Source organism: Panthera pardus, unplaced genomic scaffold (assembly GCF_024362965.1).
Source record: "Panthera pardus isolate Hobbes unplaced genomic scaffold, ASM2436296v1 HiC_scaffold_333, whole genome shotgun sequence".
Classification (NCBI taxonomy): Eukaryota; Metazoa; Chordata; class Mammalia; order Carnivora; family Felidae; genus Panthera; species Panthera pardus.
In genome coordinates this window covers 329,743-355,111 of record NW_026526914.1, presented here as the reverse complement: position 1 = coordinate 355,111, position 25,369 = coordinate 329,743, and the positions used below count along the sequence as shown (strand labels likewise).

General features: G+C 55.4%; 2 protein-coding genes across 2 annotated transcripts; both read right to left on the bottom strand.

Annotated features, from left to right (window-relative positions):
• Nucleotides 1-3,713: 3,713 nt before the first annotated feature.
• Nucleotides 3,714-6,261, bottom strand: LOC128774542 (testis-specific Y-encoded protein 3-like; the record flags this gene model as incomplete). Its single annotated transcript, XM_053893608.1, has 6 exons — nucleotides 6,079-6,261; nucleotides 5,122-5,280; nucleotides 4,352-4,429; nucleotides 4,096-4,207; nucleotides 3,858-4,003; nucleotides 3,714-3,764 (listed from the first exon to the last, which is right to left on the bottom strand). Coding segments are annotated over exons 1-6 (729 nt in total), but the record flags the coding sequence as incomplete, so codon positions are not given.
• Nucleotides 6,262-18,938: 12,677 nt separating this feature from the next.
• On the bottom strand, nucleotides 18,939-20,998 carry LOC128774541 (testis-specific Y-encoded protein 1-like; the record flags this gene model as incomplete). Its single annotated transcript, XM_053893607.1, has 5 exons — nucleotides 18,939-19,010; nucleotides 19,116-19,261; nucleotides 19,400-19,511; nucleotides 19,668-19,745; nucleotides 20,966-20,998. Coding segments are annotated over 5 exons (441 nt in total), but the record flags the coding sequence as incomplete, so codon positions are not given.
• Between the last annotated feature and the right edge of the window lie 4,371 nt (nucleotides 20,999-25,369).

Here is a 25,369-nt window from a genome sequence, read left to right as displayed (position 1 = left end):
GCAAAGGGTTTGAAAACAGAAGGACAGAAAATAGAGGTGTGACGGAATGCTCACAGCAAGCCAGCTGCATTTGGGGACATTAACTGGCTGGCAGTGAGTGCATGGCCAATCCTCTGACGAAGGTCCTACAGGCACGGAAGGATTTCTGGCTCCTGGAACATAGAACAGAACACGCAGAAGCCCCTCCACCTGACAGCAGGACAGCAACTGGATCTGTCAGTGGAAGAAAGGGGTTGAATGCAGAGGGAAGCACACTCAAGCGCAGAAGCATACACCAAAGACAAGACAGGCCACCAGAGCCACAGCTGACCCAACACACAGGTGTGCAGAGACGAAGGCGGTTACACGGGTACAGCTGTGCCCACTTAGGCCAGGCAAGGAGGCATCACCAGAGAGGTGTCGGCACAGGCAAAGCCAGGAAAAGACACAAACACGCCAGGGCTCACTCAGGGAGACAGAGGAGCACAGGCAATGCGAGACATTTCCTGTGAACAGAGAACAACGTGACGATCCCGACAGGCCAATGAGACACGTGTGGTTCAGAGACATGGAAGTCAGAAGGCTCCTGAATTGCTGAGGGTGTCCTCTCTCGAGGGACAGCACTCTGGAGCCCACACACGCTGATGTTGGGGTGGAAGAGGCCGCTGGGCAGCAGATACAGTTGTGCAGGGGGTTTAGCAGCTCCTGGACCCTAGGGCTCCCCGGGGAGAGCTGCGGATACGGGAGGACACCCGGGGATGCCGGGTGTGCAGCATGAGGGCTGTAATCCCTCGGACACAGAGCACAGAGGCCTCTGCCCACGGACCTCAAGTGTCCACACTCGAGGGTTTGGCTCTGGGTGCCGTGAGTGCATTCCACACCCACACCTTGTCCGTACCTTGTCTTTGGGACAGGCCGGGCGGAAACGTCACCCTGGCCCCTAAGGAGGTATTGGCTGGAGATATTAACATGTGGGGGACCCTGTGTTCACCTGTCCCCTAAAGTGTTCCTGCTCGGCAAGACCTATCAAGTAACGGCCTGCTTGTGCAGGAAGATGCCCCAAAGGGCCCAGCCTCATGACCACTGAGGCCGTATTCCCACTGCACAATCACTGGCCATACTTTCTTTGGATGTTCACACCCAAAGACTCGGGTCAGCACTGGGAGCTTTTCCAGGGTACCCTGACATTTACCCATCAAGCAGCTGAGAAGACGTGCCTCTCCAGCCAGTGTGCAGACAGCAGCGAGAGAAAGGCCTCCTTCCCTTCTAGAGAGTGCGACAGCCTCTGCCCTGGAAGAGGTAAGGCTTGGTCGCACAGATCCTCAACTCCACAGCGTGCTGACACCCCGCTGACCGTGTTGTCTGCATATGATAGGGGCAAGAGGCCTCCATGCATTGGGACTGCCCACGCCTTCTCTGGAATAGAGCCACTGCAGAGAAGGCTCTTGTACTGCAGAGCTGTGCAGTGGGGATCCTGGGGAGCTTGGGCAGCTTGGGAGACAGGAATATTAGTGTCGGGAGGTCAGTGTCAGGCACGCTGTGCTGGGGGCCGTGTTACATGGGGATACAGAAGAGCCTGCGATGGACAAGGCTGAACTCTGTCGACTGCACTGCTCGCACGGTGGAGCTTTTGTTTAGCACAGACATCTCTGGCAAGCAGCCATCTGCTGTGTAAGGAGTATCCCAGCACTCACGTCTTCGCAGGTGAGGCTCGTCCCAGTCCTTTCTAAGCTCCAGGCCTGCCGGGGACCTCTGCACAGAATGCTAAGGCCTCACAAGTCCATCGTTCCCTATGTGGCTGAGGCAGCCTTTGTCCTGGCACTCAGGCAAAGGAACACAGGCTGCCTGGGACGAGGCGACCTCCCTGAGCGCCTGCTGGTGTTTGCACTTGGGAGTCTTCTCACAAGTCTCACATGGCGTGTTGGACACACGGCTTAAGCCTGTGGACACAGAGGAAGAGCATCACCCGACTCATCACGGCTGATGATGAGAGGGCAGAGGGCACACGGGAGAGGTTGGCGTGTTCGTGCCCTTGAAGAGCCCCACCTCCCCGCGACCCTCCCCTCTGTTGGCTTGCAATCCGGGCCACCCATTCGTAACCAGAGGTCTTTTCAGAAACAGCAAAGTTCACACAAGGGCATCAGCACTAGGACTCCTTCAGGAGTCTTGTGTGTGTGTTTGTGTGTGTGTGTGTGTGTGTGTGTGTGAGAATAAGTGAAGCGGTGTTTGGGAGGCTCAGCTTCAGGAAGTGGAACCAGAAAAGTTCGCTGTGATTTTGGAGTTGCGTGAGACTGTAGTGGGCTGTTTTCTCTGCAGTGTGTATGTTGTCCCTGTCAACTCTGCCTGAAGCAGAACTTCATCGGTCTTACCCACCCACTCTGCCTCTGGTCCCTCGGTTCCTTCCCCTGGACGCCAATCTTACAACCTGCTCACAATCCCTCAAATATGTGTGGCTGGTCCTGAGATCCTGACCTTGTCCACAAGACAGTCTGCATTGGTAGACGTCTGAAAACCAGAGGGTAATCAACCCTGGGAATTCCTCCCTGTGTGGCGGTTCAGTCAACATGACTGAGGGTGTCCCCATGCAGGATTCTGGGGGCACCATCATGGACATGCCCAATCCCTGAATATTGGACATCCCTGGCCTGTGCTGGCCTCTCCGTTTCCTTGAATTTCCTCATTTTCACAGGAAAGCTATGAACCTGGGCACTGGCCTTTCTCTCAGGTTTGTGCCCTGGCCTCCCTCACTCAAGTCCCCATTGCTTCAATCTTACTGACCTCACATGCAATCCCAATGTGTGACCCATCCCTACGGACAATGTCCTACGTCCCGCCCTTCCTTGGAACTCCAATGTGCAGGCACAGAACACTTACACCTCTGGACAGCCGCATGTATACATGGACACGCCCCAGAGCGAACCTGAGAGGAAGACACACACAAACACTTCATGCTGTTTATCTCCCATTCTATATTTCTTCAAATGTATTGGACCCCCGCCCTGCGCCACGTGTCACCACCACCCTTGTCCTTATTTCATGGCCAGGAGAATCTTGTGGACCATCGGTGAGCATCGGAAGGGTTTCCACTGGGGTCGATGAAGTGCGACGCTCCTTCATACTCTTCTCAAGATCGTGCATATCCCTGGGATATATGGGTACACACAGACAGACAGACAGACACACACACACACATACACACACACACACACACACACACACACACACACACACGCACACACACACACACACACACACAGGACAGGTGAGAGTCTTATCTTGGCCCTGAGTAAGGTTGCTTGAATGTTTCCAAACGGAAAGTAGGATGGGAGGGTGTGATAAGCTGTGCCAAAGCTGACAAGGGGATCCAGAAGCCAGACAACATGTGGGATGGTGGTAGGAGGCCTGAGGGTGGGGTTCATGGTCCGGGATGACAGTTGTCACCGTGCTATGTGATAAGCCAGCTTTGGTTGTCCCGCTTTGCTCATTCTTTTTGTCTAGCCCCCTTCCCACCTTCAGGCTCCCCAAAGGGGCAAAGCCTCTTTGACACGTTACTTCTTAAGACTCCCTGTCTCAGGCTGATGCCCTTTTGACCTGGGGTCACCTCCTGTGCCGCTGTGAGTCTCGGTGCCTCCATGCAGAAGAGAATTGTGCCCTGGACCCCATGACACACATTTCCGTGCCCACACCCTTGGCTGCTCACCTCTTTCCCTCTCAGTTCTCTCTCCTGGGGCCTCCTTCATCTTGAAATACGGCAGGGGGTTGGGCCAAAGATCCTCTATGATTATCTGGTAGGGGAGACAGGCCAGGCCTCAGGTAGCTATCCCACGCAGTGGGGAAACCCATGAAAATCACCTCCCTTCCTTGTTACAGGGCCCCACCTCAGCAATCCTGCTAGAGCCGGCAAAGCTGTGGTCAGAGAACCAGTTGAAGAAGTTGAGGCTGCTGTTGTCATGCCTGCGTCTGTAGGCCTCCTGTCTGTACCTTGGGTACCACTGGATGGGACTGGAATGAGACGCCCTATACCCTGCAGGAAGACGAGTATGTGAGAAGGCGCCAGAGAACTAATCACATTCAACCCTGCACCCACTGCCGCCCATGCAGTCAGTGGACACTTACCATCAAGGCCTAGGACATACTCCTTCGTAACGACTTCATTCTGGAAGTAGGAGTTCTTGCCAAAAAACAGCAGGATCTTCCGGCATTCCCTGGGAAACTTGTGTTCCTCCACCTGCCGTGGTACAGTGGGGCAGAAATGTGAAATCTTGTTCCAGGAGACCCGCCCTCCCCTGAGGAAGGAACACATCACTTCTCCCCACCACCTCCCCTCCCCACACAGCCAGCCACCCACACCACCTCCCACTCCCAGGCCGACCTTCAAATTGGTCATGTGGCGAAGCATGCTTTCATCGGGCTTACTAATCAGGGCTGACATCTGAGGGTGGTTCACAAACTGCCGCAGGTCAAAGAGCCTTCAGGTGCTGGGCGTGAGAGAGCTCGAACCAGAGAACCAGTGTGGACAGCATCCAGGCGTCCTCCCCCCGGGACTGGCGTCCTCCCCCAGGGTCTCAAGCCCTCCCCACAGGCTGCGTCCAGGCCCACGGGGTCTCAGGATCGCGCAGGGCTCTGCTAGACACGCACAGGAGGCTGTGCATGCCCAGACGCCCGCAACCACGCCTAGCTTTGTGTGCTCGTGAGGACACTGAGGACGCTTACTTCCACACAGCCAGACAGCACACATCCGGTCTCGCGCCGACCAGTGGGCATTCACATCGCCTTCCCCGCAGCAAGATGCTTAGCGGGACCCAGAAACGTGCCCCCACGCGGCTTTGTGTGGGAAGAAGCCCTCGGTCATTTCCCCGACCTGGCCTGGACCTCCACCGCCACTCCCCACTCTCCCAGCGCTGTTTCCGTGCCAGGTGCGACGTAAAGCACACATGCCTCCCCCACCCCGGCACTGCCCTCCTCCCACACTCATTGCAGAGCCAGGACCACCGGATGGGATCACGTTTGCACGTTCCCGGCCACTGGAGCGTGGCTTAGCTCCAGTCCCTGTCCTGGGTTCCTCTAAATGGCACCTCCCTTTCCTTCCTCTTGCGCAAGCCCAGCCCCCTGTGGACCCTCCACCAGCAGCAGGAAGGATACAGCCTTGGCCCAGAAACCACGGATGCCCTGGATAAGGGCACCTCTCTGCTGCAGATGTCGCTGCCGCCTCTGCCACATCCTGAGTTTGAGTCGAGCGTGCTCCCGGCTGGCTTGTTTATTCACCGGCTGTAGCTCTATCTGAAGGGCCTCCAGAGCCTCCAGAGCCTCCAGTGGGGAAGGGCAAGGACGGAGGCCTGACTCTACCTGCTCCTTCTTAGCCTGCTTCACCTGCAGCTCCTGGGCTTCTTCCACCCATCGGCCTTCCTGCTCACTCGGCTTCTGTTCCTCCTCCTCCCGCTCCTCCTTGTCCTCCTTGCCCTCCACCTCCTCCTCGCCCTGCTGCTGCTCCTCCAGCGCTTCCTTCTCCTGCTCCTCTTCCTCCTCGGTTTGCAATTCTGCTCTCCCTTTAATGGCTCGCACGCCTTCCCTTCCTCCTCCTGCTCCTCCTCCTGGTCCCCTTCCCCTGCCACTGCCGCCGCCAATGCCTCCACCGCCACCGCCGCGGCCGGCGCCGTGGCCGCCGCCGCGCCCGCTTCTATACCCTGCTGCTCCTGCTCCTCCCCTTTCATTTCCGCCAACTCCTCCTCCTTCCGCTCTTCCTCCTTCTGCTTGGGCTTCTGCTGCTCCTCCTCCTTCTAATCTTTTACTCCTGCTGCCTCTCCCCCTCTTCCTCCTCCTCCTCCTCCTCCTTCTGCTCTTCTGGTCCTGCTGCTCCCCCTCGCCCTTCAGGTCCTCCTCCTCGTGAACTTGGACCTTCTCCTTCCCCGGCTCCTGCTCCTCGTCCTCCTCCCCCTTCTTCCTCTGCTCATGCCCCTCTGCCCCAGGCGCGTCCTCTTCCGCGGCCGCCACCTCAACCTCCTCCTCCGCCAGGCCCCACAGCGCCTCCACCGCCACTATGTCATGCACCAGCGGCACCGATATCTCGCTGGGGCCGCCCACCTGCCTCTCGGGTCGGGCCTGGCCTTCCTGCACAGGCTGTTCGCTTGTGGCCTGCGAGCCTTCGGCCTGCGGCACCTCCGGCCCTGCCGGAGACCCAGTGTCCCCACGGGCCCTCGTCTCTCGACCGCCCCGTTCCCGGTCGAAGGCGGCATGGGGGCTCCGGGCATCCCCAGTGTTTCGGAAACACGAGTCGCGCAACATGCGGCCCCGGCCCGAGACACCAACTGTGGCTCCTACCGACGACGAAGCGGGAGGTGAAAGCACGGCCCCCCTCCCCAGACCCAGTGAGTGGAGCCCTGAGGGCAATGGCTGGCAACTCGCTCCCCCTTCCTCCCAGAGCCCAAAGGTCGAGGGGGCGCATGCGCATGCGCATGCGCATGGTGCTGTACCCAGGATGCCTCGGCGGTGGCTATCGCTATGCCGATGCTGCCTCGGAGGCCTTTGTGGTGAGAGGTGTGCGCCTGCGGCTTTGAGGCTGAGGGAGCTCCAAGCCACGCCCAGGCCGCTTCACTGCCTTCAGGACCAATCATAGGGACGGTGGCGTGCGTGGCTTCGGCGGTCCCGCCCCTAGGTCACCCGGAAACTGGGGCGCGTCTGTTGCATAGGCAGGAAGGCTCTGGGCCCCGTGCAGTGCAACTCCTCCGGGGGGCTTGCAGCCGGCCCTCTGTGCGCTCTGGGTGCCCTGTTTGGCTTCTGGCCATGCGAAAGCGACCTTTGCATTCCACGCTGCGCTGGGCACGCGGCTATCTACACACACGGGTAAAGGGGGACCTCCCCGCTTTGCCCATTTACACCGCCACCTTTGTTCATTGTGCCCCTAGTCCGACAAATCCACTCAGCGGATCACCTTGGCTGTCCGGGAGACGCATGTCAGCTGTGCGCCTGCTGTCTGTGCACCCCGGTTTTCCATCTGCTCAGCCTCCTTTGCATACTCTCTACGTCCATCCTTGCTCCCAGAAGACATGTATGTCATGACAGCAGTCTAGCAGTGCACCGGCTAGGGAAGGTCGGTGACCAGAGGTGTGTGACGTGGAGAGGACGCCACACTAGGGGAGGCTGCGTATCATGCGCGCCGCTCTTGCCGTTTGTCCCCGTTGCCTGGAAAGTGACACACTGGCAAGCACACACCCCCCTCTCATGATGGGCTGCCCATTGCTCCCGTGTGTGGCAGTGCACAGGAAAGACCCGTGACCGTGGGCCCTGGGATTCCTGGAGCTTGTGTCTGTCCCACAGACAGCGGTCCCCTTCCTCCCACAATGCTTGGCCATCTTCTCACAGGGACCCTCCCCAGGCCTTCGTTGGCCGTATGTCTGTTCATCCTGGTCCCATTTCCTTTACCACTCACTTAGGCGGCAGGCTGCCATGAGCGTGGGCGCTGGCTCAAAACACTGTCCCCCTGTGCCACAGGCAGCGTGATTTCAAGGGTCTCCGAGAGGTATCGGGGGGTTGGGGGATGCAGTGTTGGGACCCAAGTGAGGGACACGCCCCAGGGTCTACATGAAGCCACATGACCACTTTGGGGAAGCAATAAGCTGCAGACGGTGTGCAGTGAGGGCGATGATGTGGTCTCCCTCCCTGTCAGGGCAGTGGTGATGTGGACTCCCTGCCGGTCTATGTCAGACAGCATAAGCTACACACACACACACCACACAGAGCCACTGCAGGATTGGAGGCTCGAGATGCATTGCCTGGCCAGGCACCACACTCATGCATTGCCTTTTCCCTTTGGTGGAATGCAGTGTTCCCCTACCTCTTTATGGGACCAGGAGGCTGCCAGGCAGGCGGGGGATTCTAGGATTTCCAAATTCGTGTGCCGGGCCCTCTGGCCAACATGTTGCTTCCGTGACACAGAAGAGGTTCCTCCAGACTCGCTGGGCTATGTCAGGATACGAACGGGGTACAGAAATGCTCCAGGGTGGCTGTGATATATGAGGCAGCACACCACCGCTTCAGGTGACAGCAATGCATAGAAACGCAGGTGGATGGGGGGAGGCTGAACAGGTGGTAGGGGGCTGAGAGGGGGTGGCCAGTGTGACCGACAGAGAGGCAAACTCTTACCCAGAAAGGGAGAGGAACAGGTCCAGTGGTGAGCCCTCAAGCTGCCCTCAGCAGAGGACGTAGCGGGTGGGCAAGACAGGAAAGCAGGCCCAGACCCTGGTGCACCTGACCTATGCAACTCACTCCCTCCAGAGAAATGGGGCCTGTCAAACTCCCACGCATCGCCGGGAGACCCCGTGGCAGGAACGTGGGAACAAATCTGGGTCCCAGGTGCAGGGACTGTCTGGGACAAGCAGGCAATGCCTTTCAGTTTGAACAACACCTACCACAGTATTGGGGTCCCGGGGCCGGGCCCCAACTTCGCAAGGGACTCTAGACCAGCCAGGCCTGTCTCTGCAGGGTCATCCAGGAGGATGTTCACCGAGACACATACCCTGGCTGGGACCACAAGGCCTTGCGATGATCCCCTAGGCCGCTCCAGGAGCAGGGCCAGACTTACTCATGCTCTCTGCTGCCTCCCTCCACTAACGCCCACTTCCTTGCAGGGAACTTTGGTCCTCCTCCACTGCGCCATGGGTGGCCCAACCCCAACTTGCCCCTGGCCAAGGCAACACAGGACGAGCGGACCCAGGCAAAGTCCGGGCTTTCCTCCCGTCATGAAAGGTGATCAGCTAGCTCCGTGTCGATCCCAGGCGCGAAGGGATTGCACTCGCTGCACTTTGGCACGGGAGCCCCCCCTTACTCACCAAGTCAGGAAAGCCCCCAGTCTCTTTCCTTCGCTTGCCAACGGCCTACACACACTCACTCAGGCACAAAGATGCACGGCCACGCGGCACGTGGACACAGACACGTGCACGCTGCCAGCACAAACGCTAGGTCTCAGGCAAAAGTACTCACAGGCGCCAGCCACAATACATTCACAGACACACTCTAGTGGACCTGTGCACTCACTCATGCCCTCTGCCACATCCCACTCACGAGGCTAGCTCCTCCTCACGACTCACACTTGCTTTCCCCCCTCACACAGCACGTGCATTTGTCCTGGGGCCCAACCTGGCTGAAAACTAGGGCAGATTCAGGACCTCCATTGGGTCACGGAAGCTTGCATTGAGATGCCAAGGAAAGAGAGCCACAACTGATACCAACCTTCCAGTACCAATGGCACCGGAACATGGCATGTGGAGAAACACCAGCTACGACTAGGTTCCCTGCCTCCTCGGCTCCTGCCCTTTCTTCAGACCCTCTCAACACTGGGCAGTCCCTTGGGTTTCAGTACCTCCCAGCTGGCTGCAACCTACAGGGCAAGGGCCAAGGGACTGACCTTTCTCAGTTCACATGTATACCCAGCTTGTGTGGGCTGCCTGGAGGCAGTCACGGCTTAGGAGGTCTGGATGTGCTCTGACCCCTGGTACTTGTGCGTTCCTTTGTGTGTTCCCCTGCAGCCCTGTGCCATCAGCAGCCTACTCCGTCCATATGGACACGCACAGCTCACGGAAACCCAGATGCACTGATACTGTGCAAGGACAGCACAGAGACAGAGAAAGAGAGATGGAGGTGCGGGAGGGAGGAAGCGTTCCCTCAAGAAAATGATCACAGGGACTCAGAGACAGACAGAGGCCAGAGGGACATGGAAGGAGGCCGAAGAAGGAGAGTAAGTCGCCACTAGAGACAGCCACAGAGGGGGAGTGTGTGTGTGTGTGCCCGTGCCCGTGCGTGTGCGTGTGAGTGCGTATGAATGAGTGAAATTGTCTGGGACTGAGACAGGGGTGTTGCCACGATTCCTGGACTCTCGAACGCCCTCTTCCAGCAGAATGGAGGCCCGGTATTGTCAGGAATCTCAGCGTTTTCCGGAACAGGACTCCCTTGCTTTGGGGCCCTAGCCCATCCTCAGGCTAGGGCCATAGAGCAGAAGGAGTGGGAACTTGAGGCATGAGGCTCCAGACTAGGCCCAGCAGGTGGAGTGTCAAGGCCCAAGGTTTTTAAATGCCTGCTGCCTCCTTCTGGAGCCCACCAGCATTTGGGAAGCACGCCCACGGCCCCGTGGCCCTTCGGACACTGAAGTGGCTGTGGCTGTGGCTGTGGCTGTGGCTGTGGCTGTGGCTGCGGTGGAGGTGGGGGAGAGGCAGAGGCAGAGGCAGTGAACTTTTTGACCATGGGTCCTTGGGGTGAAGGCGCTCCAGGCCAGACCCAGACAGTTGGCTGCTGTTCAGGAACAATCAGCTGGAGGGCAGTGGGCGTGGCTCCAGCATTTGAGCCCCTGCCTCCCCTCCCAGGTCTGGAGCAGGTTCTCTGCCTCCCCCTCCAGGGTGACCTCCCTGTTTGGTACATGCCCTTTTCCGCTTTGTCACCGACCACAACTTTCCTGTGGGATGTCTCATATCGGAGAACTGGTGCTACAGATCTCACCTCTTTGGGGAGGAGCCCGGATGGCAGACAGCATGGAAGCTTCTTAAGTGTCTCGCGTGCATGAGATACAGCCAGACCAACACTAAACCATCCTACCCACCCAGGAAACTGACTGGAGGATTAGCACAGCAATCTGCATATCCTGAACCACCGAATTCAGCAGGTACGTGGCATGCAGAAGTGAACTTGCAGAGCGAGGAGGCATGGGAAGGGAGGTGCTTTTGTGCGCGGAGAGGCGAAGGAGACTGGGCAGGTGGAAATTTTACTAACTTTCTTTAATACTCTTCTACATGATTCTTTCCTTTTGTGTCTATATTCACAGATTCTATTTTACTCCCATCTTCTCCTTTTAGTCTACTTCAGTGTATTGGTTTTTCAAATTCTCACAACATTTCCCTTTTTAATATTTTTTATTAGTATTTTCTAAATTTTTCTCCACTCCCACGTTTTTTTCTCTCCTGTGTCAAAACCACTTTCAACACCCAGGTGAAACATGCCTAGAATCTAGCATCATTCATTCCATTATTCACATGTGTGTTTTTAAGTTTTTACTTTTAACATTTTATGATTTGAATATTTCATTGAATTTTCTACCTCATGAGTTCCTTTTCTCCATTCAAAATGACAAAGGGAAGGAATTCACCCAGAAAGAAAGAGCCTGAAGAAACGAGAGCCAGGGATTCAACCAACACAGACACAAGCAAGATGTCTGAAGCAGCATTTAGAAGCACGATTATGAGAATACTAGCTGCAGTCCAATGTAGATTAGAGTCCCTTTGTGCAGAGAAAAAATGCAGTAAAAACTGGCCAGAATGAAATTAAAAATGATATAACTGAGCTGCAATGACGGATGGATGCAGCGGTGTCAAGGATGGATGAGACAGAACAGAGAATCAGCGATTCAGAGGACCAACTTATGGAGACTATGGAAGCAGCAAAATCGAGGGAGATTAAGGAAAAGAGCACAATTGAAGAATTGGAGAAATCAGTGACTCATGCAGAACGAAAAACAACATCAGAATCATAGGGGTCCCGAAGAGGAAGAGAGAGAAAAAGGGGTAGAAAGGTTATGTGAGCAAATCATAGTGGGAAATTTTGCTAACCTGGGGAAAGACACACCATCAAAATCCAGGAAGCACCGAGGACCCCATCAGATTCAACAAAAACTGACCCTCAGCAAGGCATATCATATTCAAACTCACAAAGTACTCAGGCAAAGAGAATCATCAAGGCAGCAAGGGAAACAAGTCCCTAAACTACAAGAGAAGACAGATCAGGTTTGCAGCAGACCTATCCAGAGAAACTTGGCAGGCCTGAAAGGAGTGGTAGGATACGTTCAAAGTGCTGAATTAGAAACATCCACAGTGAAGAATTCTTTATGCAGCAAGGCCATCATTCAAAATAGAAACAGAGGAAAAAGGTTCCCAGATACACAAAATTTAAAGGAGTTTGTGACCGCTAAATCACACCTGCATGCAATTTTAAGGGGGGACACTCAGAGGGAAATTGATATCTATCTATCTATCTATCTATCTATCTATCTATCTATCTATCTATCTAACTATCTATCTATCTTTATAATTATATTTATATATACAAATAGATATAGAATTATATATATAGATGTATATAGACATATACATATCGATATAGATATAGATATATAGATACAGTTAATACAATACATATACATATACATACATACACATACACATACACATATACATACACATACACATATACATATAGATGGAGATGGAGACGTAGATACAGATATAAAGATATATAGATATGTTTTCCTCCAACTCTTCAAACAAGATAATGGCCATAAAATCGTGTCTTTCAGTACTACTTTAAACGTCAGTGGACTGAATGCTCCAATCAAAAAACATAGGGGAACAGAATGGATGAGAAAACAAGTTCCATCGATATGCTGTTTACCAGAGACCCACTTTAGATGTGAAAACAACTTCAGAGTGAAAAGAAGGGGATGGAGAATCATCTGTCATGCTACCCGTCAACAAAACAAAGCCAAAGTAGCCATACTTCTATCAGACAATCTAGACTTTAATTTAAGACTGTGTCAAGTGGTACACAAGGGCATGATGTCATAATTCAGGGGTCTATCCACCAAGAAGACCTAGCAAATGGATACATTTATGTGGCGTATTTGAGAGCAACCAAATATACAAACCAATTAAACGCAAACATAAGGAACCTCATTCTTAGTAATGCCATCATAGGAGGAGACTTCTATGCACTCACTCACTGCAATAGACAGATCATGTAAACGAAAAATCAACAAGCAAACGGGGGCTTTGAATGACACACTGGACAAGATGGGCTTCACAGATATGTTCAGAACATTTCATAATAAAGCAGCAGAATATACATTCTTCTCCGGTGCTCACGGAATATTCTCCTCTATAGATCATATGCTGGGGAAAACAGTCATCCCTAAGGAAGTTCAAAGAGATCGAGGTCACACCGTGCATATTTTCAGACCACAACACTAAGAGACTCGAAATCAACTACAAGAAACAATTTGGAAAGGTAACAAATACTGGGAGACTGAAGAACATCCTACTAAAGATTGAACGGGCTAAGCAAGGGTTGAAAGAGAATATAAAAAGTATACGGAAGTCAATGAAAATGTATATGGAAGTCAGTGATAACACCACAACCCAAAACCTCTGGGACGCACCAGGGTCGGTTATAAGAGGACCTATCTAGCAAGTCAGGTCTTGCTAAAGAAGAAAGAAAGATCTCAGAGACACAACCTCACCTTACGCCTTAAGAGGCTGTAAAAAGAACACCATACGAAACCCAAAACATTCAGGAGACAGAAAATAACAATGATTAACGGAAATTAATGCTATTGAAACCAAAAATCAAACAAAACAAAAACAAAAACAACCTCAAACAAACAAACAAACAAAGAAACAAACCAAAATAGGAGAACAGATCAATGAGCCCAGAAGCTGCTTCTTTGAAGGAATTACCAAAATTGATAAGCCAGTCATCAGTTTGATGAAAAGGAAAAAGGAAAGGGCCCAAATAAAGAAACGCAAGAATGAAAGAGGAGACATCACAACCAACACAGCAGAAAGGCAAACAATAAGAAGAGAATATTAGGAGCAATTATTTGCCAATACAATGGGCAATCTGGAAGAAATGGACAAATTCCTAGAAATGTATACACTACCAAAGCTGAAAGAGGAAGAAAAGGAAAATTTGAACAGACCCATCGCCAGTAAAGAAATCAAATTAGTAATCAAAAACCTGCCGGAGGAAGAAGACTGCAGGGCCAGATGGCTTTCCAGGGGAGTGCCAGCAAACATTTAAGGAAGAGTTAACACTTATTCTCTTGAAGCTGTTCTCACAATAGAAATGGAAGGAAAACTTCCAAACTCTTTCTATGAAGCCAGCGTTACCTTGATTCCAAAACCGGAAAGAGACCCCACTGAAAAGGAGAACTATAGGCCAATTTCCCTGATGCACATGGATGCAAAACTCCTCAACAAGGTATTAGACACTCGGATCCAACAATACATGAAAATGTTATTCACCACGACCCAGTGGGATTTGTACCTGGGACGCAGGGCTGGTTCAACATCTGCAAAACAATTAACGTGATTCCTCACATCAATAAAAGAAAGGACGAGAACCACAGGATCCTCTCAATCGATGCAGACAGAGTGATGGACAAAATACAGCATCCTTTCCTGGTAAAACCCCTCAAGAAAGTAGGGATAGAAGGAGCACACATCGAGATCATAAAGCCATGTATGAACGACCCAACGTGAATATCATCTCAAGGAGCAAAAGCTCTCAGCTCAAGTCACGAACGAGACAGGAATGTCCACCGCCTCCACTGTTATTCAACACAGTATTGGAAGTCTTAGCCTCGGGCCTCTTCATCCTTCTGCTCCCCCTCTGCAGCTACTGCTCTTCCAGCCCTGGCTCTACCTTTCCTCCTCCTCCTCTTCTTCCCTCTGCTCACGTCCTCCTCAATTTCCTCCCCAGCTACTACTGCTCTTCGACTCGTGCTCCTCCTCTTGCTCGTCCTGGACTTCCTCCTCCTCCACTTCTTCCCTCGCCTGCACCCGATCATTCACTCGTCTTCCTCCTCCTGTAACTCCTCCCAGTCCTCTTCCTCCATCTGATCCTCCTCGTCCTTCACCTCTTCCTCCTCCTCCTCCAACTCTTCCTCCTAGGACTCTTCCTCCTTCTCCAGGTCCTCTCCTGCTACTGCCCTTCCTGCCCTACCTCTGACCTTTCACCTCTTCTTCCCTCTGCTCTCGTCCTAGTCGACTCCGTCCTCCAGCTGCTCCTGCTCCTCTGGCCCGTAATCCTCCTCTTCCTGGTGCTGGACATCATCCTCTTCCATTTGTCCTTCTCCTGCACCCAGTCATTCACTGCTCCTTCTCCTCCTCCTCTTCTTCTAACCCCACCCAATCCTCTTCCTCCAACTCCTCCTGCTCCTCCTCTCCCTCCACCTCTTCCTCCTCGGGCTCTTCCTCCTTCTGCTCCTACACTTCTACTCATGCTCTGGAACCCTGGCTCTATCTTTTCTCCCCACCCTCTTCCCTCTGCTCTCGTCCTCCTCAACATCCTCCCCCAGCTGCTCCTGCTCCTTTGGCTCGTGCTCCTCCTCATCCTGGACATCCTCCTCCTCCACTTGTTCCCTCTCCTGCACCCAATCATTCACCCTTCTCTTCCAGCTCTAACTCCTCCCAATCCTCTTCCTCCAACTCCTCCTCATCCTCCTACTCCTCCTCGTCCTCTTCCTCCTCCAATGCTTCCTCTGGACATCCTTCTATTCTCCAGGCACATCTTTGTCCCTTAAGACTACCACAATCTCCTCTAAGGACGGGAGCAATAGATCTCGCACTGCCCCCAAGTCATCCGCAATGAGCACCGGACCCTGCGGATGGGCTCTCACAGGCCTTTGTGTCCCTGCAAAAGGAGCCTGGCAACCTCCCAGGCCTCCCGGGGAGACTCGGTAGTGGGAACCTGGGAGCAGCGACGGGATCCCCGGTGCAGCGACACCCAAGGGATGGTCATATCGTGCTCTGTCTTTTCAACAACACCTACAGCAGTATCGGACCTAGAGGCCGGGACCCAACGGGCCTCCCACGCGACCCCTGACCAGCCAGCCTTGTGTCGGCAGCGCCATCCAGGAGGAAGCTCACCGACACGTATGCCAGGCCTGGGACCCCAAGGCGCTTCGATCACCCCCTAGGCGGATAAGGTCAGGCCTAGGTTACTGCATGGGACCTGATGCATCCGTACAGTCGTCCCCAGTTCCTTGTAGGACAGGTCGGACATCCTCCACTGGGCCATGGGGTCTCCATGCTGTCAGCTGGCAGCAGCCAACACATGACCAGCGGTACTGGGACACCGTCAAGCCTTTCCTCTCATGCTGGACGGTGGCCGTGTGTTTACCGAAAGCCCTGTATGGGGGCCACGGGCTGCGGGGAAGGCAGGTAGGTGGGTGGCCAGGCACAGACGAGACCACCCGCTGTGATCCCGCAGGGTCACTGGGACTTCACTTCCATCTGGCCCACACGCAAATTCTAGGGATGGGGCTTTGGGGGCAGTGCGGAAGCCTTGCAGCTTCAGCGTCAAGGAGCTGGGCACACACACCTGTGGGCACAGCCGGCAGCAGACTGGGACCAGTGTTCCTCCCTAGGCCCCTTTGACCGTCCACCACCTGAGAAGAATACTGGAGGGGCTGTACGGCTTTAGCCTCCCCAAAGCGCACACACAGTGGGCCATGTGCTGCCCACTGTGGTTTGGGGCAGGGCGGGGGGAGCCCGGTCAGAATCCTGACCACAATGTCCACAGCATCCTCTGTCGACATGCAACCGCTGAGACACTGAGAAAGGAACCCAGTTCCCCATTTACATGAGGCCAGGAGTCGACAAAGCCTGAGGCTAATCAGGGTCACCCGCACAGGGACTGAGAGGCGCATTCTGGCACCACTTACATGCAAGGGGAACACAGTTCTGGGACACACCTTGACATGTCCCCAGCCCAGCTGCAGCGACAGTGGTGATCTTGTGCTGCGGGGAGAGGTGTTGCTGGCAAGGAACTGTCCCCTCAGAGAGCAGCTGGCAGGCTGCTCACCTGCCCATCCACACATGGATCACGCACACCACCCTGCTATGGCACCCCTGGGGGACTCAAGTCACCTGAGGTCTAGGGTCCCAGCTCCTCCCTTTCCCTGGGCCTGGTGCACAGGAAGCAGAGAGGAGAGCCCCAAGGAAGAGCTGACTGGCGACAAAACATGGCTCGTCTGCCAAGAGCAGAGATTTTTGCTAGACGGCTCCCTCCAGGGAAATACCTACGCCCTCTGCACACCACGTAGCCTGACAGGTTGGGTTCCCTAGCTACCCTGTGCACAAAGCCTGGGCACACCATGTAGCCCCTACGTATTTGCTACTGTCGGCCCACCAGAGCCACTCACACACACACACACACACACACACACACACACACACACACACACACACACTCACTCCCACATAGACACACACTAACACACACACAAGCACACTTACTCACAAGTGGTCCACTGGCCACTGGACACAGGCTGTCCTCCCCTCGGCCCCCCTCTTGACCTTGCACCAATCTCCCTTTTGCATCCTGACTTGAGCCCCCTGGCACAGCAACGATTGCACCCATCCCAGCGATTACCATCAGGACTCAGGAGGGAAGGGACTGCACTCTTGTATTCTGGCACCTGACCGTCCCACATAAGCACCTCATTCACACAGACCGCTGTGTCTCTCCTTGTCTCTCCAGTGGCCTAACCACCCACTCCTGCACACACAGAGACACACGGCTACGCAATCGCACGAACATATGCACGCTCACACTGCCGGCACCACCACGGATCTCAGGCCCAGTTTGCCACAGACGCCCACACACACTCGCACGAACTCACGCTGGATCTCTGCCCTCGTGCGTACTCTCTCCATGAATTCCCACTCATAAGCCTCGCTGCTGCCCACAACCCACACCTGCCCCTCCCCCTCACACATCTCCCATCCTGAGCCACTGTCTGAGGACAGGGCTCGGGGTCAAAGGAGCCCCGGGTGTGGGAGGCAGCAGCAAGGTATACTGCCATCGACTATGAGAAGGCTGCCTGCTCCTGAGTTGTCCGGGGACATGTGGTCTTAGCTCTGATCCTGACTGGAGGCTTTGCTGACTGGATTCTATCTCACCAAGGACACAACACCCCTCTGGGAGCAAGGGTCCTGGATGAAACCCCCCCGAGTCCTGGCCACACTGTACCACGACCCAATGGACCAATTTGGTCCCACTGTGCAATCCCCTTCCCTGCCTTTCGGCTCTGGCCTATACAATAAATCTCCAAATAACAGGTCTGTCTCTTCCTCCTCCTCCTTCCAGGCTCTTCCTGCCCAAGAAGGCAGGCCTCTGTGCACATGGCAACACCGGCCCCACCCCAGTACTGCACCTCTCCTGCACACACAGAATCACCCGGGCAGCGGCTAGGACAGTCACACTCAGGTCCCGTTCTCGTCGAGCCTCCTTGCGTCCCCCATAAACACACACAAACACATACACAAAAACAGAAGGGTTTTTAGCTTCCTGTATGTGTCCACATAAACATCGTGGAAACTCTTCAAGGCTGCCACACGTTATCTCTTCCTCAATTCTCTCCGGGGCACGTAGAAGACAGGAGACTCATCCACCCATCTCTTCCAGCACTGGTGGCGTCCTCCATTGTTTCTGCATGGGCAAAGATAGAAGCTCTGCGCCATTCACGCCCACACAGATGCAGAGCCCCTGACGCATGTGGGCACACGCAGACACATTTGCGTACACGCGCACACACGCACCCCCACGCAACAGACACCAAGAATGATACGGGATATTTGCAGATACATCCCAGATGGTGTCACTCTTGTGCCTCGCCCTTTTGCGATCCCCCTTGCTTTCTCACCCAGGGATTCATTTCCAGCCCCCAATGGCCTTGGACCAGTTCTAAGAATGGCTGTCGGGTTGCGGGAGGACATGGCGTGGTGGGGCACATGGAAGGAAGTGCGAGATTCTCACCACAGTGGCGCCTGGGGACACGGCAGCTCCTGACCCAAAGACTGGCAGGCAAATCCAGACTGAAGGAGCAGGGGGAAGCCCGGGACAGGGCGGACATCCACGGGGAGCATTTGTGGTGAAGCACTGCTCCTCCCCAGTTGCTCTCCAAAGCCCCAGCCCACAGCACAACTGCATTTGGTTTGCAGGCTTCGACCCTCTGTGTGTTTGCAGCTGAGTCTCTGCAGGTCCCCTGTCATCCTCCCACCCTCTCCCCATGCTACCTGTGTCCCTGTGTCGGCGGACCTTCCATTTCCAAGCCAATGTGTGGCCCACGTTCCCTTGCCCATACAACACGCAGGTCAACACACCGCATACTGGGGTTCTCACCGACACGTGAGCACGTCAGATCACTGTCTGCTGGTCCCTTCCTCCCTCAGGTAGTACTGCAGGGGATTGGGCCACAGGTCCTCGATGATGATCTGGAAGAGGACACAGGCCGGCGCCACATTGGGCATAGCCCACTCTCCTCTCTGGCCGGGGGCCACCCACATCCCCACTGCTGACGAAGGCCTCAGGGGCCCCACCTCGGCAATCCTGTTCGCCCCTGGGCGGCTGTGCTCACACAGCCAGTTGAACAAGTTAAGGCTGGTGGGGTCATGCCTGCGACTGGGAGCTCCACGTTCATAATCCCAGAACCACTGGACTGGAGTGGAACGCGATATCCTGTAGCCTGCAGGAAGAGAGGATTTGAGGAGCAAGCTGATGGCCTCCTCCCCACCCACCTGCCCCTCCCCCTCCCCCTCCCTCCTGCCCCTGATTCATGCTCCTCATCCCCCTGCCCCGCACCATCATGGGACCCACACCCTACCAGCAAAGCTCAGCTGATACTCCTTAATGATCACTGGGTTCCGGAAGTACGGGTTGGCCCCAAAGAAAAACATCACTCTGCAGCGGTACTTGGGATGGCCCACTTCTTCCACCTGCCGTGAGCAATGGGACAGGAGGGGGCAAGTGTCCTCCCTCGGGGTCCTGAGCTACTTGCCTGGCTGTGAGGGTGAGCACCTTTGCCCCACCCTCTCCTGCCCAAATCCCACACCCGACGGGATGGCCCCCAGCCACAGCCTCCCCGGTCTCACCTCCAAGTCGACCACGTAGCTGAGCACGTCTTTGTCCTGGGCACCGATCATGGCCGACAACTGGGGGTGATTCAGAATCTGTGCTGTGTCAAGGAGCTGTGCCTTCAGATGCTGTGGAAACAGACACAGCCCCCCTCCAACCCTCCCAGGCTAAGAGCAAGGGACTAGATCACGGCATGTGCAGAAAGACCAGGAAACACTAGTCCCCACACTCCTCAGCCTCTGCAGATGCATCAGACCCCATCGACACTGGGCAGTCCGTTGGCTTCCTGTACCTCCCACGCTGTCTGCACACAGCAGGGAGAGACTCCACTGCCTGCACGCCTCACAGTTCCTTCCTATATCTGACCTGTGTGGGCTGCCAGCAGCCCATCATAGCTTGTGATGTCGGCATGTGCTCTGACCCCTCCTCACGGCTGGGTTTCTTGGCATATTCCCGTGAAGACCTATGTTGTCACCAGCCTCCTGAGTCCAGATGGAATAACATGGCTTACAGGAACCCGACTGCACACTTACGCTGCAAGCAGAGGGTGTGGGAGGGAGAAAGAGATCGAGAAGCACGGACGAGGAGGGCCGAGGAGGGAAAAGGATTAGACACAGTGACACAGCCAGTCCGGAGAGAAAGACATGGGTGGGACCGAGCCGGAGCCTGAGGACAGAGAGGGAAGCAGGGGTGGAGATACCAGGAGAGAATCCTCTGTGTGTGTGTGTGTGTGTGTGTGTGTGTGTGTGTGTGTGTCATGTGTCAGGGTCTGGGGAGGCAGCTTGTACCCCATTCGGAGTGGGTCTCAGTCGTCCTACTGTCTGGCAAAGGGGCGTGGCGTGGTTCCACTAAAGGTCATGAGTGTGTGTCTGAAATGCTCTCTTTTGAAGGAACTGCTAGGAAACGTGCACAGCCTGTGAATGTGAAGGTGGGTGTGCGGCCTGCGTAACTCTCCCATTTTGCAGCGAAATGTTTCCTTGCCTTATCTGCTCTGAGTGAAGGCTGCTTTGTGCTACCCTAGCTCTGGTAGCATGGGGACACATGGCTCGTGTCTGCAAGTAATATTTGAGACCAGCCTGCAGGCCAACGTTGGCGGAGACCTGAGGAAACAGACCCAGTCACCAAGTCCCCCCATCCCCAACAACCGCCCCTGTCCAAGGCCTTACACTGGATCCCAGACCACACCAACCCAGGGCCAGGGACCATTCCCCAGCTCTCCTCTCTGGGGGCCATCGCCCTGAGGCACCCTGCTCTCAGTGCCCAGCCCTCCTGCACAACAGCCCCCGCCATCACCCACCAGCACAAGGAAGGATACCGCCTGGGCCCAGAAGCCAGGGATGTGCTTGATGATGGCCCTTCTGTGATCCAGGTAAGAAATCTGCCTCCGAAGAATCCTGCGCTTCAGCCGCCATAAGGCCCTGGAATCCTGGGCATTCCCAGCGCTGATCTCCAGCTGAAGACGCTCCAGTGCTGCCAGCGGGTCCTGGGCTGAGGCAGGACGCAGCGCTGGCTCTTGCTGCTGCAGCGGCTGTGAGAGCTGGGGCCCCTCCTCCGCCTCTGCATCTGCCTCGCGCTTCTCCTCTTGCTCCTGAAACTCCTCCTGCTGCTGTCTCTCAACTTCCACCTCCTCCTCCTCCTCGTGCATGTCCTCTGCTTCTGGCTTGGCTTCCTCAGAATTCTCCTCTCCAGCCACCTCATCCTTGGTCGCCTCGCCGTCCTCTTCCTCCTCCCCGATCACCACCTCAGCCGCCACCATTCCGTCATCCAATATCAGCACCAATTCCTCCGCTGGGCTTGCCACCTGTATCTCACACCCGGCCTGGGTTTCCTGCACAGGATGGGCGCTTGCCGCCCCTGAACCTGGGGACTGCGGCCAGCCCACGCCCTCCAGCGCCCCTGCATTCCCGCGGGGCCGGGACTCTCCACCTTTCGCATCCGGGACGATCAGGGCCCAGGGTCGGCGGGAATCTCCGCTTTGTCCGGACCGCGACACGCTGGCCATGACGCTCGGCCCCGGCCCCAGTGTAGCTAGGGCAGCCTCAGGACAAGGACAGGAAACGGCAGCAGGTGGGGGGAGCCTTGGCCGCAAGACCATTAGCTCCCTGAAGCCTCCCGCCGCAGCCCGCCAAAGTTGAGCGCAGGCGCACAGGCTCTGGGATTTGAGGACTCCGCATTGGCTGTGGCTGCTGTGGAGGAGGGGCCGAGACAGAGGCAGTGAAGAGTGTGCGCATGCGGCCTGGGGGCGAAGTGGTTCCAGGGCAGGTCAGGCCAGCTGGCCAGGTTCGGGGAGCAATCAGTTGCAAGACAGCAAGACAGGGTGCTGGCCGCCAGCAAGCGCGCGCCAATGGCCGGTCCAGGCTCTGGAGCGAGTGCCAAGGTGCCAGCGTGGCCCCCGTTTGCCGCATGTCCTCTTCAGCGCTGTCACCTTCCAGCCTTCACTTGCGAGGTCCCCGGTATCGCGCAGTCTGTGGTGCTTGTACACCCTTTCCCCAGAGGCCTCACTACGGGCACCAGAGCATTCAGCACAGGATCGTCCACGCCGTGAGCCACTCCCTGCTCCGTGCCTTGCCCCTTCTTCATGAAGCTGGGGCAAAGCCTGGAGAAGTCCTTAGTGTCACGCCTACCGGGGCCACATGGCCGTCCCCACGGTATCTCCTCGTTGGCCGTCAGGCTGAGGGCGGCGGTAAGGTGGGTGCCCACCCAGAACCAGTGACACCCACCCTAGACCCACCCCACCGCCATGTCCTTGCAAGAACACAGCTCAGTAGACCTCACTGCACTGCAATGCAGATCAAAGAACAACCCCCAGAGCACCATCTGCCACTGGTGCCCTACTGATCTCCGTACAGAGCGCCAGGGAGATGGGGTAGTAGGATTTAGCAGCTTGCTCCGGTCCTGAAATCTAACCTTCCACTAAAAGGAGGACGACTCCAACCGCGCAGGGCACGTAGGGGCCCTTCACCGAGAATTGCAGACTTGTCTGTGTCTGTCTCTGAGAAAGCCCCGTGCCTGCTTTCACTAGTACACACGAAAGCAGACGAGTTCCCTTCCCATTTCCCAGGCACCAACAAGAATTCTGAAGAAGCATGCACCCAGACACAGAAGGTCCACTGAGAGAGACAGTGAAAAAGAGACACACAGAGAGACAGAGCTATAGAGGGAGAGAGAGAGACACGTGCTAGCAGAGCAGATGAAGGAAGGACGAGTGGAGGGGAAGACCAGCCTGGAGAGGGAGAGTCCGGGGAGATTGGCGGGAGAGACAGGGAGGAGGAGCAAGACAAGAAGAGACAGAGGGGCACCTATTACAAGGAAGACAGGCGGAGACAGGGGGAGGCATTAGTGATGGAGAGGAGGGAGACGAAGACAAAGAGAGCTGGAAGGAAAGTGGGAGGGAGGGACAGGAAGAAGACAAGGGAGGGGGAGGCAAGGAGAGGGTAGGAGGAAGGAGAGCAGGGGCAGCCGAGGCGGAGACAGGTGGGCTGACTCTGAAGACAGGGCAACTGCAGTGTGCACTCTCTTTCACCTGGTGAAATTCACCTGTGCAATTTGCACAGAGACGAATGCTCTACAGTGGTCAGCCCTCAGCACAAAAGGCACCGCTCCCACCTGGACCTTAAGGGCAGTCTGAAACGATCGCTGAACTAGAAGGAAGCTGCAGTGAGGTCATTCGGGGTGAGGAAGAGGGCACCGCAGGGAAGAAAACAAGGACCCGTTCCCCACAGGGCTGCTGGAAGTCCTGTACTTACCAGCAGGAGACAGCAAACGGGACTGCCGGAAAGACACAGCAGAGATTTAGGCACAGCACATGCGGGAAGAAATCACGTCCCAAAGCTCGGCAAATTCAAGCAAAAGCAGAGGCTGCACATCCATGAATGTCAATGCTTTCCGAGTGGAACCAATGAAGTTCTCACAGATGCCCAGGAAATGTGCTCAACTCTGAGGCCCCCTCGCCTCTGGCAAGCTTCTCATCCAAAGCGACTCATCACAGAGAAAGGGTGGACCGTGAGCAAAAGAGCCAAGGTCTCCTTCGGATCCCCGGACGCAGACAGGTGATCCGCCCAGTAATTTCAAGCCAACGTATGGTGATAAAGGTTACCTTCCACCACAGTGATGGAGGAAACTCGCACCCGAGGGGAGGACAATGAGTGAGAACCGCATCCCAGGCTGTAAGCTAAGGACAGACCATCAAGCTGTATTGGAAGGTCACGAGACCGTGACTCAAATGTCTGTACAGACACAGAGCGTCTGTAGAAGCACGAGGGCTGGATAGTTGTAAGCAGGTAGCAGGATTTCTAAGTCTGGGCTGCCTGTATGATACGAAAGGCTAACACGTGCAAGCAGAGCTATGCCCATGTGATGCGGATCAGCCTCCTGAGGCGGTACTTTGTACCCTGTGGAGGACCTGGGAGACGCATGCAGGCGGGCTCCTTGTGCACCTCTGCCACCAGGCACACGTGTGGGAAACGTAGGGCCAAAGGGTTTGCCGCCGGGCTTAGTGTGGCTCACCCTTCTGCGGGTGCATTGAGCATCAGTGCAGAAAGCACTGGGCTCACTGAAAGAAGCCAGCCCCTGACAGAAGCACAGTGGTGGTGAGCCCTGCCTGATGGATTCCTGAGGAGACTAAAGGAGTTAAAGGCATGCAGTCCACCAGAGAGTAGAGTGGTGCTAATCAGGGGAGGGTGCGATGAGGAGGTGTCGGGGCTCGGGTGTGAAGATGCAGTCATGCCATGTGCATGAGTTCTGGAGATCTAACTTGCACAGGGCAGCCGTAAGCAATGCTTCACCGCCTCATCAGATTTCTCAGAGGCAAGTGCTCTCACCACACACAAAGAGGGGTCGCTGAGAAATGTCCCGGTGAAGGTGGCTGGACGGAGCGCTTGCACGTGAAGGATACGGGCACATCCATCACTGCCCGTTGTGTCCCTCAGGCACGCACTAGTCCTGGTGGACTAAGCTGAGCTCAGAACCCAGCAGTCAAAGGTGTCAGCCTCGTTCCTGCAAACATGGATCAGACTCCCAGGTAGGACGTAATGGACAAATTAGGGACCAGAACACACAGGAGGCACACGGAAACGAGACACACACTGGCAGGGGGAAGTCTCTCCCAGCCAGGAACATGCCACGTGGCAAAAGAGTAAGTGGGAAAACGTTGCCGGTCCGCTTTTCACAATTTACGCCTGCATCTGCAATGTGCAGGCCAGTGACGTTTGAGCCCCTCGGGCGCAAAGGGTTTGAAAACAGAAGGACAGAAAATAGAGGTGTGACGGAATGCTCACAGCAAGCCAGCTGCATTTGGGGACATTAACTGGCTGGCAGTGAGTGCATGGCCAATCCTCTGACGAAGGTCCTACAGGCACGGAAGGATTTCTGGCTCCTGGAACATAGAACAGAACACGCAGAAGCCCCTCCACCTGACAGCAGGACAGCAACTGGATCTGTCAGTGGAAGAAAGGGGTTGAATGCAGAGGGAAGCACACTCAAGCGCAGAAGCATACACCAAAGACAAGACAGGCCACCAGAGCCACAGCTGACCCAACACACAGGTGTGCAGAGACGAAGGCGGTTACACGGGTACAGCTGTGCCCACTTAGGCCAGGCAAGGAGGCATCACCAGAGAGGTGTCGGCACAGGCAAAGCCAGGAAAAGACACAAACACGCCAGGGCTCACTCAGGGAGACAGAGGAGCACAGGCAATGCGAGACATTTCCTGTGAAAAGAG